The following is an 18,416-nucleotide window of genomic DNA, read 5'->3' as shown; positions in this document are numbered from 1 at the left end:
CAGTCCAGAAAAATCCATCCAGAAGGAAGAAGCAGAGCTTCATTTTCTGGACTGTGCACAAGTCGCATTTATTGAGTCGAAGGTCCAACGTGGCTGTCTTCAGGACGTTATTCATGCTCGTCGTTCATCGGCCTCCTGTTCTCTCGTCTACCACCTCCCGACCCGATAGTGCCTCGTTACATCCACCACAGCCAAAATCAGCTGGTGCACCACCTTCAAGATCGTTACCACTTGCCGTCGAGCTGTCGTGAACTCTGAAGCTGAATGTACGTCCTACAGCCGTCTGCTCATCTGCTCAAACCACAAAGATCTCGTACAGAACATGATCTGGTGCAAAGAGGAAGATGCTGCAGGGCCTCGTTGGGGCAAATGGTAGCCTCTGGGTCAAATAGCAACCTTGCCGTGAGGTAGAACGGCCGTAGGTAGGTCACCCTGCCATGATATGCAAGTCGATGATCACTTCATTGTGGGACACTTTGCACCAATTCCTCGATCTGGTCCTTTTCACTCGTAGGTGTATGATGTAGTTCAGAATATAGGAGCAGATAGACCAGAATCGATTGTACTTCGTACTTGGACCAGGACATGACTAATTCGTGTCTATTGACGAACCTCGGCACTTCAAATGATGGAGTGACCCCGAGGATGCGCAGTCAGCTTCAAGGTGCCTCTCGATCCGCTTAACGTTGCGAACAGATCTGTACCTCCGCAATCTTACGGCCGCAGTCAAGATATATATCTCCTTTGGACGCGTGCTGCACCATTCAGTCTTTACTTCCGGTTGGCGAATCGTGTACTATCCCTCTCCTGCGTATCACGCCCATCAGCGCGACCCAACATGCCTCTCAAGAAGTCCGAGTTCTTGTCGCACGTCTGGCAAGATGGGCTGTTCAAAGGCAAAGTCGTCTTCTGCACCGGAGGCAATGGCACGATCTGCTCAGCGCAAGTGAGAGCACTGGTATACTTGGGCGCAAACGCATGCATCGTCGGCAGGAATGAGCAGAAGACTCTGGATATGGCCAAGGATCTCGCAGCACAGAGACAGGGAGCAAAAGTCATTGGGATCGGCAACATCGACGTCCGAGATATCGATCTGCTTTCAAAAGCTGCTGAGCGGTGCGCCAAAGAGCTCGGAGGCATCGACTTCTTGATTGCAGGAGCGGCAGGAAACTTCCTCGCCCCAATGGCACAACTCTCCGCCAACGCCTTCAAGACCGTCATGGACATCGATGTCCTCGGCTCCTATAACGTCACAAAAGTCTGCATTCCATATCTGCTCGAAAGCGTGAAGAAGTACAACTCACAAGGAGGCCTTCCCAAGTCGGATACAGCAGGGCCAAGTGGGCGAATCATCTACGTCTCTGCTACGATGCATTATACTGGTATGGCACTACAGACACATGTCGTTGCCGCAAAGGCTGCAGTCGACGCTATCTCGCACAACGTCGCCCTCGAGTACGGCCCTCTGGGCATCACATCGAACATCATTGCACCTGGCCCGATTGCCGGCACCGAGGGCATGGATCGCCTTGGTGGGAAGCTGAGGGCAAATGAGAGACCTGGTCAGCGGCTACCGCTCGGCAGATGGGGCAGTATCAAGGAGATTGCAGATGCTACAGTATGGCTGTTTAGTGATGCTGCGAATTATGTGACGGGTCAGACCACGATTGTGGATGGCGGCGCATGGCATGTACAGACTGGTCCTGGATCGTCGTTTCCTTATCCAGACTTCCTACTCTCCGGGCAGCAGGTCACGGGTGTCGGCGGTAGCAAGAGGAAGGAGACGAGCTCGAAGTTGTAGATGTACTGGGTGGCTCAACGAGAGTTCTCGTTCTCCACGACTGACAATCGAGGTTGCTCGCTGATGACGATCGCCAGGGTGATTTCGCGGTTAGGGCGCAGGAGTTTGCATCCCCTTTTGCTATTCAACGCGGTACTGCTGTCAGGTACGACCGCTGGGACTCAATCAAGCAGGCTTTGTTCGGCGTCTACCCTGGACTGCCTCGGAGCTGCTGCTGCCCTCCACTGCGCTAGTCTTCCCTGGCATGCCTTTGTCTCCCACAACAAGCACATGAACTTGTACTTGACTTGAATCTTGGAAGTACTCAATTAAGTGCACACAGTAGATAATGGTCACGTGTTCTGAGCTGCACAATAGCACTGGCAGATAGCCGAAGCTATCCCGGGGCGGTGTTAATTCAGATCACTTGCTTCTTTGACTTTCCCTCATCCTCATGTTCCATGTAGACTTCCATCCTGCCACCAGACATACCTTCAATACGAACGAGGAATGTCAAGCATCTCACTTACCTACAGCACCTGGCCTGAGATGATTCAGTGTGATGCAGAAGTTGTCATTTTGAGAGCACAGAGACTACTTATGCTTTTCAGGACTGGTGCTTAGATCTGGTTATAGTTGCAGGTCAGGAACAGGTGAGTCAATACTGCCTATATTGTACCATCGGCGGACGTGCAACCAGTCGTGAAGGAGTCATAACGCTTGATGTATAGCGCAGGCTTGTCACCCCGTGGCTCGACGGTAGGTGGTCTTCTGCACACTCTGACAGCGCAGGAGACGCGATGAGATTGAGCTTCGGTGCTGATTTCATGGAGAAAATGAATATCGAGCTTCAGGTAAGTTCTTGAAAAAAGCGCCGCCAGCGGCAGTCCAGAATGGGCGTCATGACTTGGAGCTCGCCCGACCAAAGTTGCGTCAACAGAATGGTAGGTGTCGCCCCTGGCTTCAGCCTTGGATGCCTCTCAAGTTCGGCTCAGGGAAGGCTCTGACTTAGCTGACTTCTCAGAACATGCCTTATTACTCCACTGGCCTGAGTCATTCGAGTCAGCGACAGTGAAGTGAATTGCAGACTCCCGACAGATTTCGACTTATATAAACGTTCAGCATTGACCGAGATCCCATCTTTGTGACCAATTCATTCTCTGTTATTCTCAGGAGGCCTCTAGCCTCCGTGGTCGAGAGCGACCATCGTACTCAATCAGGCGAATCAAAACCAAACCAAGTCAATCATGTCGCCGCCTGCACCAGCCGCTGAAGGCGCGAACGCTGGCAGTATCGCGGCGCTATTCCCAGTCAATATTGAGACGTACGTAGCAACCTGGCGGAGCACGGCAACATCTTCGGCATCCCTACCGCACTCCTCAGCAGCGTTACGCCAGTCCTAATCCGCCTGTGTCGCAAGTATCCCAAGACCACACGGCTTCTAGGTGTGCTTCTTGCGGCGATGCTTCCGTTCAAGCTCATCAAAGGCAAGTTGCTATCGATGCTGGAGTATCTGCTGCCGTTTGTCTCGACTACATACCAAATCCAGGAGAAAGATCCCATGGCCGCACTTTTGCGACCTTGGCTAAGCAAGCAGATCACCATCTGGCCACAGCGACCTGTCGAATTGTGCAGCAGTTTGGAGGGCCTCCGATGGTCCGGCGATCCGAGAGGCTATGAGGTCGATCGCGAGGGCTTGGGCTTCGTAGTCGACCCGCGGATCGATTATCGTCTCTTCTGGTACGGCGGTGTCCTTTTCTCGCATACTTTCCAGAAGGACCAGCACCGGCCGCGAGAATCGGAGCACACTCTTCGATGCTTCACGCGCTCAGCAAGCCCTTTAACTAAGCTTGTGCAAGCTGTCCTGGAAACGAAGAGCCAAAGGAAAGCGACAGAGGCAATTCCTTACACTGCAATGTATGTCCCTGAACACACCAGCAAACCTCCCCAATGGCGCCTGCAGTCTCACAAGCCGGCTCGTGTCCTGGATACTGTCCAACTTGACCAGATCACCAAACAAGCCATCATCAACGACGTGGCCCGCTTCCTCCATCGCAAAACCAAGACGAAATACAAAGCACGATGCATACCATATCGCCGTGGCTATCTCTTCCATGGTCCTCCGGGCAGCGGAAAGAGTTCTCTTGCTGTCGCCATTGCTGGTCACTTCAAGTTGTCGGTCTACAGTCTCAGTCTCGCCGACCCCGAGCTCACTGATTCAACTCTGGCAAGGCTTGTCGCAGGAACCGAGGAGTCGCGCGCAGTGATCCTCCTCGAAGACGTTGATGCCGCTGGCATTGGCCGCGAAACCACTGCCACAGAGATGCGAAGCAAGCAGATCACTGTCGAAAACCAGAACGCGGTTAAGACCAAGACTAGCCAAGTCACCCTCACAGGTCTGCTCAACGCGATCGACGGTGCGACTGCTCCGGAAGGACACATACTCATCATGTCATCCAACTGCCCCGCAGACCTTGACAAGGCCCTTACGCGTCCGGGCCGTGTTGATGTGTGGATGGAGTTCAAGAACGCGAGTTCTGAGCAGCTGCGGGGGATGTTCGTGCGGTTCTTCACCGAGGAGGAAGAAGAGAATCAAAGCAAAGTGCCGTCGAACGAAGAAGACGCCGAGGACGAAGTCACTGCCGGAACAAATGGTACTGACAATGTTCCTGTGACGTCGTCTGCTGCTGCCGACAGCAAGGTCGCAGAGCCGGAACTCGCCATCGGTCTGACCTCCTTCCCCATCGATCAAAAGCACGGTCTCTCACAGCCACAGCTCGAGGAGCTGGCAGAAGAATTCGTCAAGCTCGTTCCCGAGTACGTCATGTCGGTAGCGCAGGTGCAGGAGTACTTCATCCCACGCTTCGGTGACCCGAAGAGCGCGGTCAAGGGTGCTGCCGAATGGGTCAACACAGTACTCGAGCAAGAGGCTGCTGTGCCTGCCGAGGATCTGGCAGGTGAAACGCGGCAGGGAACTCCAACGCCCAGTCTTGTCGATGAGGAAAGGAAGGAATGGGCCGATGGAGGTGACCCGGCGACAGATGAGGACTGAGCAGCTGTCATTGTTTGCGTGAGCGTACAAGCAACGGAGTCAAGGGGTTGCGTTGATTGGCGTTAAAAAGCGAGTCGGATGACATAGGATCCCTAGCCAGCATTCTGTCTCCGTTTGGAAGCCTCCATAGTGAACAATGGATGAGATTTCAACGAACACTGCGCATGACTTGATAAGGCGGCCTCTGGTGCACTGCAAATTCCTACATAAAGGCGGCCCAAAAAAGGGGCCAAAATGACGTTGCTACGACGGACTTCATCGCTCATCAGCCGCTGTTGATCCACGCTCTTTCGTCTTACATTCTTTCATCCACGCCCGTAGAGCGAGCTGCAGATGAATCGCGACGCGTTCCAGGCTGGCTATGATGCAGGCCACAAAGCTGGGTTCGATGCAGGCTACGCGGCTGGTCTTGCAGCCGCGGACCACCGCACACCCCCATCCGCTCACCAGTCGCATTTGACGCCGTCTCAACAACAACCTTCTTTGCCCATACGTCCTCCGCCAGTGCCGCAAAGACCGACGGTGCCTGCTCATCATGATGGTAGGTCGTCGAGAGAAATCTGGCAACCAGCAGTGGGCACCTCTTTCCAGTATGTCCTCAGCCATCCTGTTCAGCTTAATCACAGAACCTGCCCGGTTTCGCAAGCCGCCGTATGGATTGTAGACCTGTTCGACACACCTGCCGAAAGTGTCTCTGCTCTGCATGCGCAAGGGCGAAAAGTCATCGCCTACTTCTCCGCCGGCTCTTACGAAGACTGGCGACCAGATGCCTCGAAATTCGCCAAGTCTGATCTGGGCCGCAACATGGACGGCTGGGAGGGTGAGAAGTGGCTGCAAGTCAAGTCGACTAATGTGCGGGATATCGTGTTGAAGCGTATGGATCTCGCTGTCCAGAAAGGCTTCGACGGCATTGACCCTGACAATGTCGACGGCTACGACAACAAGAACGGGCTCGGCCTCACCAAGCGAGATGCTATCGACTATGTAACGTTCCTATCACGGGAAGGCCATGCACGCGGTTTGAGCGTGGGCATGAAGAACGGCGGCGACGTCTCAAAAGACGTGGTAGACCATGTCGAGTATTGCGTGCAAGAACAAGCCGTTCAGTACGACGACGAAGAAGCGTTCTCTATCTACTTGAAGAAAGGCAAGCCGATCTTCCACGTCGAGTATCCGAAAGGAGATGATCCGGACAACAAGAAGCAGAACGACGAAAGACTAGTCGAGGGCAAGAAGAGAGACAAGGCATTTCGCCTGAAGAGCAAAGGCTGGAGCACCATTATTAAAAATGTCAAAATGGATCAGTGGATTCAGGTCGATTGAGGAGGCCACTGGCAAGACCAAACCAGTCCAGAGTATACTCATTCGTCGTGTTGGGACCGTGAGATCACAAGTTCCAAGGCTAGTTGTCTTGTGGATTGCTGCCGAGCTGGATGTCCCAGGTACGCGACCCAAACTTAAAATACTACCTTCTCTGGTATGTTTTGCCAAGGTCGCCAGCTGGCCTGTCCTGTCTTGGGGCCATGAGTACCATGAGTACCATGAGTACCTTCGGGTCGAGTCACCTTATATGTACAGGCCGCCTCTGCGGCCCTCTGCACTTTTCAGCCAGACTTCGGTACACCTCGTCAAGACTACCAAACAACGGTAACGAAGCCAACACGAACGCCAGAAACCAAAGCTGTTAACCTCGCAACGCCTATCTCCCAACCGCGCAACCAATCAGACCAACTTGGTCTTTCCAAAAGCGACCCTACCCTCCACAATTGCCTCTGGTCAAAATAACACTTCCAAAAGTCGATCGCGCGACCATTCTCGACAACGGCCAAGATGCCCCAACGAATCTTCATGCTGATATGGCTCCTTGAGCCCAATGTGGAATCTTGTTCATTCACTACATCAGATCAATTGCCCATTGGACCGGTTGTCTCGGACTATTCGGACTACTGGAAAATACTAGACCACGTCAATCTCACGTACCGTGACGAGGATGACTTGTGCTGTCCCATCTGCAACGATAAGTACCAGCGAGGCGATCTCATCGTCAGTCTTGCCTGTTGTCACATGATCCACCTACCGTGCGCTATGAGCTGGTTCCTGGAGTCCGGAAAACTCAATTGCCTGCAGTGCACGAAGCCCATCCTACGAGACCACGTCAAGTCTATCGCCTATATGGATTTAGCGCCACTGCTTTCAACAATTCACTTTGCTCATCGTCCGGCACTTCATCATTGCTGGTTGTATGACGAGTTTGGCGATAGGAGGTCCACCAACGAGAGCGTGAAAAAGTATTCTTCCGATCTCAAATTGCAGAACTACCTGTACAGCACGTGGGACACCATGGTGATGCGATACGCCAAGGTACTCCTTCGGCTGTTAGACTTTCAGGACGATGTACTGGCACTTGAAGGCAGCAGATCTATGATGTTCGACAAAGACGGGTTTCTGATAGCGGATCTTCTGGACAGTGCGCTTGCACTTGGGAAACGTCGGAAGAGACGTTATCTTCGGACAACGCAGCCTGATCCCCCGTCTGTGCCGGGGCAGACGAGTCTGGAAGGGCAACAGACTCTGCCCTCCCTTGAAGTGCAAGACAGACCGGAGTCTTCACTTCCAGTTACTTTATCGCAATATATACGGGAACAGCTAGACTCTGAGCAGAACGCCGGCGAGACCGAGAGCATGCCGACTCCTGTGGACGCCAGTCCATCCACTCCCAACAATGAGGTCTTTGAAGACCTAGATCTCTCTGATGACACCCAATGGTCTTTATCGCAATACATATTGGAACAGCCAGACTCTGAGCAGAACGCCGGCGAGACCGAAAGCATGACGACTCCTGTGGACGCCAGTCCATCCACTCCCAACAATGAGGTCTTTGAAGACCTGGATCTATCTGACGACGCCCAATGGCCACGTCTTCCTCCTCCAGGGACTCAGATGTCCAGCAAGCGGCGCGCAGGTGCCGCTCTTTCAAATCATCTAACGGAATCTCGGGCAAGAGAAATTAGTACGAAGGTTGTCGTCAGTAACAGCCGGTCCAAGGCTAACGGTCGAGAGATGTGAAAGCGAGGAGAGGATGGTGCCCAGGGACAAAAAGCCTTTCCGGAAGACACAATTTGAAGTTCAACAAGAACCTTGGTCACGGGTACAGCTTACGAGCATATGTAGAATATCTAGATAAAGCATTCAAATGGGCAATATGATCCTGGGCAAGAAGTTGCCAAGCGTGCTTCTTCCTGGCTCATGAGTACCTTTAGTAGGTAGTTACTATACAATACGAAGGCCAGGCACCAAAGATAACACTGTTGAAGCTTCCTTTCGGTCACTCAGCGTAGAGTCGACTCATTTGGCTCTTGGGTTCGGATCTGTGAATCTCCATCGACGATCGATACCAGCTTGAAGTGCAACAACACGCCTCAATCACGAGCGGTTCTCGCCTGGGACCCAACTCAAAGACCAACACCTGGCCTGTGCAAAAGAGAACATCGACCCTTGTCTGATTCACCTCAGAGCCAGCACAGCGACCATTCAATGGCACAATCTATCTTCACGGCACCCGCCGTTGTAGCCCATCGAATCTGCATCCTGCAGTGGACGCAAGACTCCTGTATGGAATCCTCTGCGCGGTTCAGTCCCGGTGATCAGCTGCCTCTAGGAGAGATTCGTTCTGACCACGAACTCCGCCCTGTCAATTTCCCATACCGCGACCAAGACGACTTACAATGTCCTATATGCGTCTCCGACTTTCAGCGAGACGACCTAGTAATTCATCTTGCCTGTGGCCACACCTTTCACCTCGAATGTGCAATCAAGTGGTTCATTGAGTCCGGAAGGCTGAATTGCGTGCATTGCACAGGAGTAGTCAGACGAGATCAAGTCAAGACTTGTTCGTATAGAAAGTCGAGACCACTGCTTTCGACTCTTGCGCATCGGAGATGGCGTCCAGCGAACCCTAAATTGGCAGAGCTCTACTGCTTGGAAGACTCGTCCTCCAAAGAGGAGACTGTCGCTAAGCACGTCAGAGGGTTTTGTTCCGATCTGAACCTGCTACGCGTCCTGGAACCCACAAAACACAACTCATGGGCGAATATATGTCGGGTGCATCGATACGCCATGGTGCTTCTTCTGGTGTTGGGGTTTCAGAAGTTCATGCAGGGACATTATGATGGGATATCCAGTTACGACAGCGCAGTCAATTAGCAGAGGGAACTCTGCTCGTGGCCAGAGCGGTTAGGGACACCTTCTGGGGCCTCTGGAGGTGGCCAGGATTACGACGATAATTCCTATCGTGAGGTAGCAAGCGGGAGATCTCCTGAGCGAAGCATGAGAGCTGTTTTGGCAGCAAGAGCTTCAAACGGGTCTGGAAGTATAAAGGGTTTCGTTCAACGCTCGGATTTAGACCAGGTTGTGGGAGACAATTGTTGGTTGAGGTTAGAGGGATAGGTAGAGGTGGCAAACCAAACAGGAAATTGAAAAGGGCCTGAACCTACCTAATACATCAACCTGAACTTCCGTTGTAAGTACCATAAATTTAATGGAGATGGAATAGTAAATCATCGTAACCATGACCGCTTCCTCCGGCATCCACTCTGAAGGGTTCTACGATGGCTCGAGGCATGGAGTCTGAAGAGATGCTTAAGTCCACCGCCTCGTCGTTAGCACGACGGAGGTTGATCTCCTTGACAGGCAAAGCCATCGAGACACCGCACTATGTCGCTGTAACCTCTCGCGGTGTCGTGCCGCACGTGTCGCCAGATGTCCTGGCTAGGCACACCAGCATCAAAGCTGTATACTTTGGACTTGAGGATTGTAAGTATGCGATAAGCATCCCACAATCGGTTTACTGACCGTCCACTTACCAGCATCTGGCTAGTCGTCGAGAAGTCTTCAGTAGATGCGCCCATCCTCACCACATCCCAGACACTGGAAAAGACCAGCGATGGATCTGCGCTGCATAAATTCACCGGTCTTCCAGGACGAATAGCCACAATCCTCGGTCCGCGACGGGTCCCTCGAGTGACATGTCCTGCACAGAGCACAGACAAGGCGATTTCCATATGCACATCAGTCGGCTTCCGGTCACTGACCGCAGAGGACTACCTTCACGCAGCGAGCAGTCTTCGACCCGATGTCGTTGTTTCGATGGCGGATATTGCGGACACGGACACGATCAGCAGGAAAAGGACAGAGAAAATGGTAGATAGGACGCACAGCTGGTTCACAGAAGCGGCATCCGAATTGGCTCCGACGAAGGCTCGAACACAGCTGTATGCTTCGATCCTGCCGCTGGACAATGTGCAGCAACAACTGTATCTATCCGACTTAGCGGACGACGAATCGCCAAGCGGCGGTCCCGCTGGTCTGGCTCTTTACGAGTTTGAGGCAGCTGCTACACTACCCGCAGAATTATCAGAGCACGCACGATTTTGCATCTCGAACCCCAGCACGCCTCAGGATGTTCTGCGGGCGATATTATCTGGTGCAGATTTAATAACGACATCATTCGTTACCGCGACTACAGAGCGTGGCATCGCTTTCGCCTTTAAGTTCCCTCCACCTCAATCATCCGACCACCAGCAGCTCGGCATCGACATGTGGTCAACCTCGCATGCTACATCAGTCACAGCTTTATCTACAGAATGCACCTGCTATACATGCAAACGGCACCATCGTGCATATCTCCATCACCTACTGCAAGCGAAAGAGATGCTGGCTTGGACGCTGCTACAGGTGCACAATTTCCATGTACTGGATAAGCTGTTTGTGGCCATTCGTCACAGTCTCGATGCTGCGACTTTTGAGCGCGACGCAAACGCGTTCATTGCATGCTATGCTGACGCATTTCCTGCTGGCGAGGGCGAAGATCGAGGACCAAGAATGAGAGGCTATCAAATGAGATCTACCGGGCGAGGCGAAGATCAGAAGCGAGCGAAGGCATGGGGCAGATTCGAGGACCCCTCTGGTACTGCTAGTGGTGCAGATAGTCCTAGCGCTGCTGAGTTTGAGAACGATCAGGCTAGGAAGGTATCTGAAGCCATCGAAGGCGGTGGCGAAGCACAGCTTGCTCTGACTGCCGATGACTTCGAGCACTTGGGCTTAGCTGAGAAAGTCAAGGAGTCACAGTGAACAGTCCCAACATCATCACGTCCCTTCCCTCGGCCCGTGATGTCTACGGTACAATGGAGAAAGTTAGCCGAGCATTTGACATTTCTTGGCACGTCGATGACGATCTTCGACCCGACTGCTCGTGAGTCTACCACTAATCAGCAACAAAGCCCACGTGCTGAGTGAGACTCTGGCGAAGGCCATGTGCATTATGCACGAGTAGGCCGAACAGTGTTGTAGCAGACCTGACAGTCCGCCTCCCATATCTTCAGCCTACAGCAGTTCTACATCATGGACATCCAGGGGGCCATCGGAAGTCCCTCACTTCTGTCCCTGCCCACCGAGATACGCCAGCTCATTTTACACAAGCTTCTACACCGTCCAGAATGTGACGGCCAGCTCCCCAGGTTTCTTAGCGATGTCGTTCCGTCGCTGTGCCCAGCCATTTTACGCACTTGTCGACTGATCTATGCCGAGGCACTTCCGTACTTCTATGATAGCACTGTACACCTTGAGGTCCGACGCAAAGCCTCTCCTTTCCGCGGAGTGACTGGCGGCGACGCCTATGCCTGTCGAGTCATCTATCTAGGTCGGACCTTCACCTGTGACAAACTCCCCCAAGCGATCCGGGAGAGGACTACCAAATGCAACGTGCAGATCTGGGCACATCGCTCAGACGACTTCTATCGCGTGGACCACATTCAAGCTCAAATGCGAGACGTGGCGCAGTCGTTGAAGAACCGGCCCAACTGGACGCATGTAAAGCTACGAGCATGCACATTCTACGACAGTCCACTGTGTGACGCGGAGAATCTGTGGCCGCTGAAGGTGCAGCCATTGTTGCCGCTGAGCTACATCCGAAACCGGGAGAGCTTCACCTGCTACGGAGCAGATGAAGCCTTCACGGAGATGCTGGTCGAAGCTGCGACCTCGACAGAGGCAGTCATTGACCTTGATGAGATGTACGATGCATTTGAGACGCTTGTGAGGTCGACGCTGCCGCCACCTTTGAAGCCAGGCATGCGACGCACAGAAACAGAGTTCTTGATCATCAGAGCAGCACAGGAGGGCGAAAGGCTGTTGAACCAGTTGCGCGATCGGTGCGGGCCAGCGAGAGACCGAGGCGACTTGAGGGATTTCCTGACCGAAAGAGGGATCTTGGTGCGCAAAATGAGGGATAACCTCATCGAGCGACAAAAGGTTTCTGCGCTGCCGATAACGCTGCCGGATCCAAGCGAGGTCCTGGCGGCGTTAGAGGCTATGATCGAGGACGAGCAGGACGCACGGTACGCGATGCACACAAGTCGACTGCGGCATGTGCGCAGCATTTGAGCCGTCTTGTGACCAAGTTGCTGTTGTTAGGCTCGCTGCTACCTCTTAGGGATCCACTGCGGCTGCTTGCTTCCTCTATGACAGTTTTAACACAGTCGAAGGACCTCCGGTCACCTGTCGATCCGACGACACGATTGTTGCATTTCCGGAGGAGTCGCCGTCAACCATACTGTCACAAGCGTTTGTCGCGTCGAAGCCCGCTTCGATGCTGTCACGGGCTTTCGTCGTGTCATATGCTGCTTCAAATCCCGCTTCGAATCCGCTAACGAATCCGTCGACAAATTCTTCCAAGGCAAGCCATTTTTGACTCCGATGTAGGACTTCCACTCCAGCAGCAGCTCTTGCCACGAGACGTCCGACTCTATCTCGAGTCCACCGCCACAGCAGGATCCCCTCTGCCATAGTCAGGAACATGCACGGCGCACACCCAAGAGCCGCTCCTAGCAATACCAAAGCCGTCTTCACCATTCCTAGTATTCCCTTACCGGACTGTCCAACTCCGATATAATTGATTGTCTCATCTGTTCCACCAGCGGCTATACCATTGACGACCTGCCACATTCCGTAACAGCACGCCGCGAAGTACGCCAGGACCAGCAATCGATCAAAAAACGGGCTGAAGATTCTCGAGCGGTTGTAGGACGGTGTGCCGTAGCATATGCCGCTTCTGAGGTAGGCACTGAGCATCAGAGTCAGGTCTGGGCCGAGGAGGAAGGTGGGGAGAACGGAAGTCAGGAAGATGAGGAGGACGAGGACAGCTGGGACGGCGTCCATGTGTGCGGTCCTTGTCGGATAGCCGCAGAAGTCGCGTTGTTGGTTCCTGCACACACTGATTGTGCGTTTTCAAGTTTCCTGTTGCATTCATTTTTGAAGCCATGGTGGTCGAATGATTTCGCGTCGGTGCGGCTGAAGTCGTGGGGACTTGACACGTGTGAAGAAGCGAAAAGACAGCGTGGCCAGAAATCTCACGTAGATAGCATGGTACCTGACACGTCTCCAGACGATATTATACCGTCAGGCATGTCATAAATACTCTGCGTGCTACGCCCTGTTTCTTGTTCCCACAGGCTTTCCATTGATTATCAGGATCGGACCGCAACTTGAGTCCTCAGAATCATATCCCCAGCTCAGTCTCACAATCTGCTTACAACCGACTCTCCCTGTCTTTCCTCAGAGGTACCTCTTCCCAAGCACTATCCCACCCAACGTTCCTGACCCACTTTGGCCCACCAGATTCAACACTATCGATCGCCATATTCGCCAGCTTCAACCACATATCGCCCCTAATTGGCATCTCCTCCTCGCCGAGCTCCTTCTCCAGCGGTACACAAACCTCTTCGCCACCCTTCAGCGCCCTAATCAGCTTACTCGCATGCCCATCGTCGTTCGGCAACGCCGTTACTCGCGCAATGATTGCCTCCCATGAATCCAGCTTTCCATTGCTTGTCCGAGGAACATAGTTTCTAATCTCATCGCCCTTCAACCCCGGGCTGCCTCGACTCACATACAGCGCAAGATCAGTTCGTGCCTTCATCTCTAGCAATCGTCCCCTATCTTCAAGATCGATCCACGAGCTGCTCATCAAAGCGCGGTAGAAGACGCTGAGGTTGACACAGTGCATGTAGAAGAAATCGAATTTGACTTCTCGATCTGGTCGTTGAGCTGCACCGGCGAACCAGACGCATGTGTTGATCATTTCGGCGAGGCAACGTTGAAGGGCTTGTTCGGTGATCCTGTTGTTGTTATTGCGTGGAATCCACCACTTTTTCGCTTCGGCGATCATCTCATCGCCGGCGCGAACAAGTATGCCGTCGCGAATCTTGTTGCCATCAGACTCGTGAGGCGAGTTGACGAGCTTAGTATTGGAGCGAATGTCGTTGATCAATTTGGCTAGCGGTGTGGGATGCGAGTCCGTTGCAGGCGTGTAGTGCTTCGGGTCGAGCGGTATGAGGAATTGTTTCATCCAGTTATCGTGCACGCAAGCCTGTGCGAGGGCTTCTGCTACGATGGCTGGCTGGCTGAATTCGATCCCGTAGCCAAGATGGATGATGGGATGATAGAAGCCTGTGCATCACAAGTCAGATCAGTCTAGACAAGCAAGCAGAACAGGAACACATACCGCCAAACATCCGAATCAACAGATCCTCACTCCTTTCCGTCCCTGCAAACAACGCCTCTTTTACTACCTCTTGCCAGCCCTTCTCGTCGATCCTTCGTTGGAAATACTCCTCGAAATCATGGAAGTGCTTCTGCTTTCCTAGACACTCCTTCCACTTTCCTTGCACCTGCTTTCACTTGCGCTCCTGTGCCATTTGACGAGTCCCCATCCTCTTCTTCAACAAATGCTTTGACGTTGGCCTCATTGACCTTCCCTAGCGGACGCTGGTAGCCCGAATTATCGTCATATGCACGCTGAAGCTCTTCGGGCGAGGCGCCGAGGGCGAACATGGCAAGCAGTTGGTGGGCGATGTGGTTGTGGAAGCCTTCAGGGTTGAAGAAGATGTGGTTCTGGTCATGATTTAGCTGGAGGAGCGAAGAGGCTTTGGACGAGGATGAATCGGTGATGCGTGATAGCTCAGCGTGTGTACTGCCCGGAGTTTCTGGGCTGAGATGGATCGCGCTGGCCGTTGCAGCGGTCATGGTGGTGGATGTGAGTAAGCGGACAGGCGTTCTGGTTGTCCTTGTTGGTAAGTGGACTATTTTGTGAGCTGGAGCCGGCGACTTGACCAGGTATGAAGCAGTATGAATGGGTTTGGCGGCTACTGGTCGTGCGTTGATCAGTCGTGGCCGAAGCAGCGAGGATATGACTCGATGTTCATGCATCTAGGACACCTTCTAGGGTGATGTCAATCAGAAGGCGTTCGCCACAAAGGCATTTATATTTCCGCCATTCGCGTCCCAAAGGCCCAGATCGTGCCTTCCTTAGAAATCCTCACGGCGATCGCCAAAATGGGCATCAGCAGCCAAGACCTCGCTCTACCCCTTCTGTTATAAGTATCGTTTGCGAAGGACACTATACGTGATGCGGCAGCCTGAATACTAAAATCTGGGGTAGGTTCGTTGGTTGTTCATGTAAGCACGGAGTCTAGGCAAGTCCCTCGGGCCTGCCATCCGCACCGAGATCGAACGACACGGAGTTATGGTTCGAGCTGTGTCCAATCGGGGGATATGGGTAGCAATGCCCTTGTGACCGGCTTGGTAATGCCGGTGAACAGTACATTCTCATTCCGACAACTGGTGATATCCGAAGGAAGGATCGTGGACATGCCACCATGACGCTCGCTCAACGAGGTAGGCAAGAGCGACCGAGGGTGGCAATTTCCGTCCACATTATGCAAGACCGGATGACAATCCGAGCTATACGAGACCGGATGACCAAGATCTATCGAGTCCTCTTCTAGGCGATGCCGTGGGCGAGATCATACCTGCCTCTAGATCAATTTGCTAAGTAGCGGGACACCTAAGCGTCTAAGAGATACCCAACACAGTGGAATTATTCAATCAATGCATACTTGTTTCACATCTGGTGCACAGGCGACGAGTAATATATATGGGAGGGTAGAATAGCAGGTGCAGGTGAGGTTAGGTTATCAGGCTGGGCACAAGATCAAGACGATTGTGTTCTGTTGATCATTATGCTCTCTACAGTAGCACTATTACGTAGAGATGCCCCCAAATGAGTGTCCTCAGATGCTTTCTCAGAAACGCTCGCTAGTCACACACCTCGTCAGTCTTACAAGCACCCAGACGATGATGCTCACGATGGTCGTCAATAACCATGTGACGCATCGCAACATCGCCACGAGCACCTCCATGAACCACCGAACGGGCGCCGGCAACTCCTGCCCTTCCCTCTGTCCAGCCTGGTACCGACCCAACTTCTCCAGATCGAACTCTCCGATCACGACCTTCTTCGTCCTGCTCTTCTTCCCCCGTGACCGCGAGCGCTTCCTTCGTGCACCATACCAAGTTCTGCCTCTATGCTCAGTCTGTTGGGACTCGGCGTCGTCTTTCTCATCTATAGAGCTGAGCGGCGAAGCTGAGATCTTCCTCGATTTGTTGTCTTTCAGATCTTTCTTGAACTCCCGTGCCATCTCCTTGGCCTCGCCTTCAGCCTCCTCTCGCTCTGCGAGCGTCGCGAAGTACTGGCTTCCGTTGTAGCTTTTGACACTCCCGCCGTACTGACTCATGGGAGCTTTTGGGCGAGGCGTCCAGATTGGTAGGCCACCCAAGACTGGATTGGTGTTCTCGTCTGCGATGGCTACTGCAAAGAGCGCGCAGACTATGCTATCGATGCTGAACAGTGAGGGCATGACCGTCAAGATCTGATCGGCATCAATATGCAGAGATTGAGTATTCAGGTCGAGAGAGGCTAGTGGCGAGCTTAGTGATGGGTCACTGTCGGACTGAGGGATGGTGGAAAGGCGTATGCCAGCACCAGCAGAAGTCTGCGGGGTGCCGACCTGGCCTACCTTGTTGGGATTGATAATGTTGATGATTGGCGAGGAATCTGCCGTGGGTGAAGAGATAGTAATGTGCATCATTGGGTCGTGAATCTTGAGCATCATGCTTCCATTGTCATCTGACACTGGTGACTTCAGAAAGTTCGGGTCGCGCGCTTGACGGGCCACAGCTGGGTGCTCAAGCTCGTATCGGTTGTGTCTCGCATTCCAGCGAAGGTGACAGGCTTCTTGTGCAGCGGCACGTCGAATGGCAGAAGCCTCTAGCTCGTCTTTGTCTGTCGGGGCCAAGTGGTGGGCTTTGGCTAGCTCTGCCGATTGGTTCAAAGCGAGCATAGCAGCCATCTTGGGAAAGATGAAGGCAATCAAGCCATCATTAGGAGCCTGCCGACGGGCTGGTGGCTCGATAGACGACATGACTATTTCGTGCACCTGTGACCGTTTCACTGGATTGGTCTTTGAGACAGAAATCTCGCTGGTGTCGAATGTCTTGAGCGTGTAAAATGGAAACTGTGGATCAGTGCCGAATGTGAACGTTGCTTCAGAAGTTCTGCTTTGCGTCAGCTGTGAACAAGCAGTAGAAGACTCGGACATACCTTGCCATTTCCAGGTCAAAGGTCTTGATCAACATATTGGGTTCTGTACCATGGGAGGCTGCCCAAAGCTTCTCGAGCTCCCTCTGCGACGAGAACACCGGTGCAGCCATGATGCTAGCTGTATCATTGAAGTTGATTACTGAAGGCGGTGCGGTTCGATGACCCAGCTGGCGATCTATGGGCGTGGCAATGCTGTCGCGGTATTCTTGTCGGGAAACATTATTGCGGGAGTATAGACTGGAAGACCGACCAGGAAAAGAACGCTGAGGGTAATAACTCTGCTGGGCAAGCGGGACATTTGGGTTGTAGGTGGGGAACATGGACCGGAATGGAACGACTGGTGTAACGGGGGATCTGTTGTCAGGACAGACTAGTGTCACAGATCCGGACCTGCCAGAAGACGGTACTTTTGGTGAGTATGCCTTTGCTGGAGCAGGCGGAGGGGGTGGAGGCGGCGTCATGACCTCCCTTTTGGGCGGGGCAGTGACAATAGGTGACGGTGTGGCCCCGTACAGCGGCGAGGAAGTCGTCACTGCCACTCCAATGTTCTCTGCTGAGGGCGTCCGTGAACGCGACGGTGCTCGGTCGTGAAGAGGAATTGCACCGCCATGTGGGAGTGGCTCCTGCTTTTCCTGCCTGTCATCGTAGAGTCCCTTCGGGGCATGGAGACTGGCTTGCCGCTTATGAGGATTTGGTTGAGACAAGATCGGAACACCTGATCGGGGGAAAAGCGAGAATGGTTGTGCCATGTCGCGCGATGCCGGTACCCGTCCTCCCAGCCCGATGGTATTCCAACAACTTTTCGCGCAGACCTGCTGCTGCGGTACGAATTGAAGACGCGATGACGGTAATAGAGATCAAGGAAACAGCACGAAGAGAGCGTCACCAGGACTGCACGAAATGAAGGCGATGGGAGGTAAGGGAAAGGACAACAACTTCACCATCGCAACTGGCAGTGACCCAAATTTGGGTGCGGTCATGCATATGCATTTGCAGATGTCCATCTTGCCCTCGCAAATCTGGAGGTCGGCGGCACGAATGGAGAGGCTGCATGCCATCAAGCAGCCATCACAACTGAGAGCCGCCCA

At 53.2% G+C, this 18,416-nt stretch overlaps 8 protein-coding genes across 8 annotated transcripts; 5 read left to right on the top strand and 3 right to left on the bottom strand.

Annotated features, from left to right (window-relative positions):
- Positions 1–838: 838 nt before the first annotated feature.
- On the top strand, positions 839–1,801 carry AB675_5713 (Peroxisomal 2,4-dienoyl-CoA SPS19; the record flags this gene model as incomplete). The annotated part of the gene is made up of 1 exon (XM_018145949.1): positions 839–1,801. One exon carries the CDS (start codon positions 839–841, stop codon positions 1,799–1,801), a length of 963 nt encoding a protein of 320 aa, XP_018002113.1.
- A 1,226-nt stretch (positions 1,802–3,027) lies between these two features.
- On the top strand, positions 3,028–4,832 carry AB675_5712 (putative mitochondrial chaperone bcs1; the record flags this gene model as incomplete). Its single annotated transcript, XM_018145948.1, has 2 exons — positions 3,028–3,104; positions 3,164–4,832. The coding sequence occupies 2 exons, from the start codon at positions 3,028–3,030 to the stop codon at positions 4,830–4,832; spliced, it is 1,746 nt and encodes a 581-aa protein (XP_018001867.1).
- A 333-nt stretch (positions 4,833–5,165) lies between these two features.
- Positions 5,166–6,155, top strand: AB675_5711 (uncharacterized protein; the record flags this gene model as incomplete). Its single annotated transcript, XM_018145947.1, has 1 exon — positions 5,166–6,155. The coding sequence occupies one exon, from the start codon at positions 5,166–5,168 to the stop codon at positions 6,153–6,155; it is 990 nt and encodes a 329-aa protein (XP_018001793.1).
- Positions 6,156–9,439: 3,284 nt separating this feature from the next.
- AB675_5709 (Queuine tRNA-ribosyltransferase-like protein) lies at positions 9,440–10,961 on the top strand (the record flags this gene model as incomplete). The annotated part of the gene is made up of 2 exons (XM_018145945.1): positions 9,440–9,644; positions 9,709–10,961. 2 exons carry the CDS (start codon positions 9,440–9,442, stop codon positions 10,959–10,961), a joined length of 1,458 nt encoding a protein of 485 aa, XP_018001992.1.
- A 270-nt stretch (positions 10,962–11,231) lies between these two features.
- AB675_5708 (uncharacterized protein) lies at positions 11,232–12,272 on the top strand (the record flags this gene model as incomplete). Its single annotated transcript, XM_018145944.1, has 1 exon — positions 11,232–12,272. The coding sequence occupies one exon, from the start codon at positions 11,232–11,234 to the stop codon at positions 12,270–12,272; it is 1,041 nt and encodes a 346-aa protein (XP_018001824.1).
- A 75-nt stretch (positions 12,273–12,347) lies between these two features.
- AB675_5707 (uncharacterized protein) lies at positions 12,348–13,046 on the bottom strand (the record flags this gene model as incomplete). Its single annotated transcript, XM_018145943.1, has 1 exon — positions 12,348–13,046. One exon carries the CDS (start codon positions 13,044–13,046, stop codon positions 12,348–12,350), a length of 699 nt encoding a protein of 232 aa, XP_018001827.1.
- A 370-nt stretch (positions 13,047–13,416) lies between these two features.
- Positions 13,417–14,912, bottom strand: AB675_5706 (Oxido AflY; the record flags this gene model as incomplete). The annotated part of the gene is made up of 3 exons (XM_018145942.1): positions 13,417–14,336; positions 14,392–14,521; positions 14,568–14,912. The coding sequence occupies 3 exons, from the start codon at positions 14,910–14,912 to the stop codon at positions 13,417–13,419; spliced, it is 1,395 nt and encodes a 464-aa protein (XP_018001892.1).
- A 1,058-nt stretch (positions 14,913–15,970) lies between these two features.
- Positions 15,971–18,077, bottom strand: AB675_5705 (uncharacterized protein; the record flags this gene model as incomplete). The annotated part of the gene is made up of 2 exons (XM_018145941.1): positions 15,971–17,282; positions 17,329–18,077. The coding sequence occupies 2 exons, from the start codon at positions 18,075–18,077 to the stop codon at positions 15,971–15,973; spliced, it is 2,061 nt and encodes a 686-aa protein (XP_018002143.1).
- Between the last annotated feature and the right edge of the window lie 339 nt (positions 18,078–18,416).

This window comes from Cyphellophora attinorum (genome assembly GCF_001299255.1).
Source record: "Cyphellophora attinorum strain CBS 131958 chromosome Unknown Contig8, whole genome shotgun sequence".
Classification (NCBI taxonomy): domain Eukaryota; kingdom Fungi; phylum Ascomycota; class Eurotiomycetes; order Chaetothyriales; family Cyphellophoraceae; genus Cyphellophora; species Cyphellophora attinorum.
The sequence above is the reverse complement of the archived record's forward strand: the minus strand, read 5'-3'. Positions and strand labels throughout refer to the sequence as shown.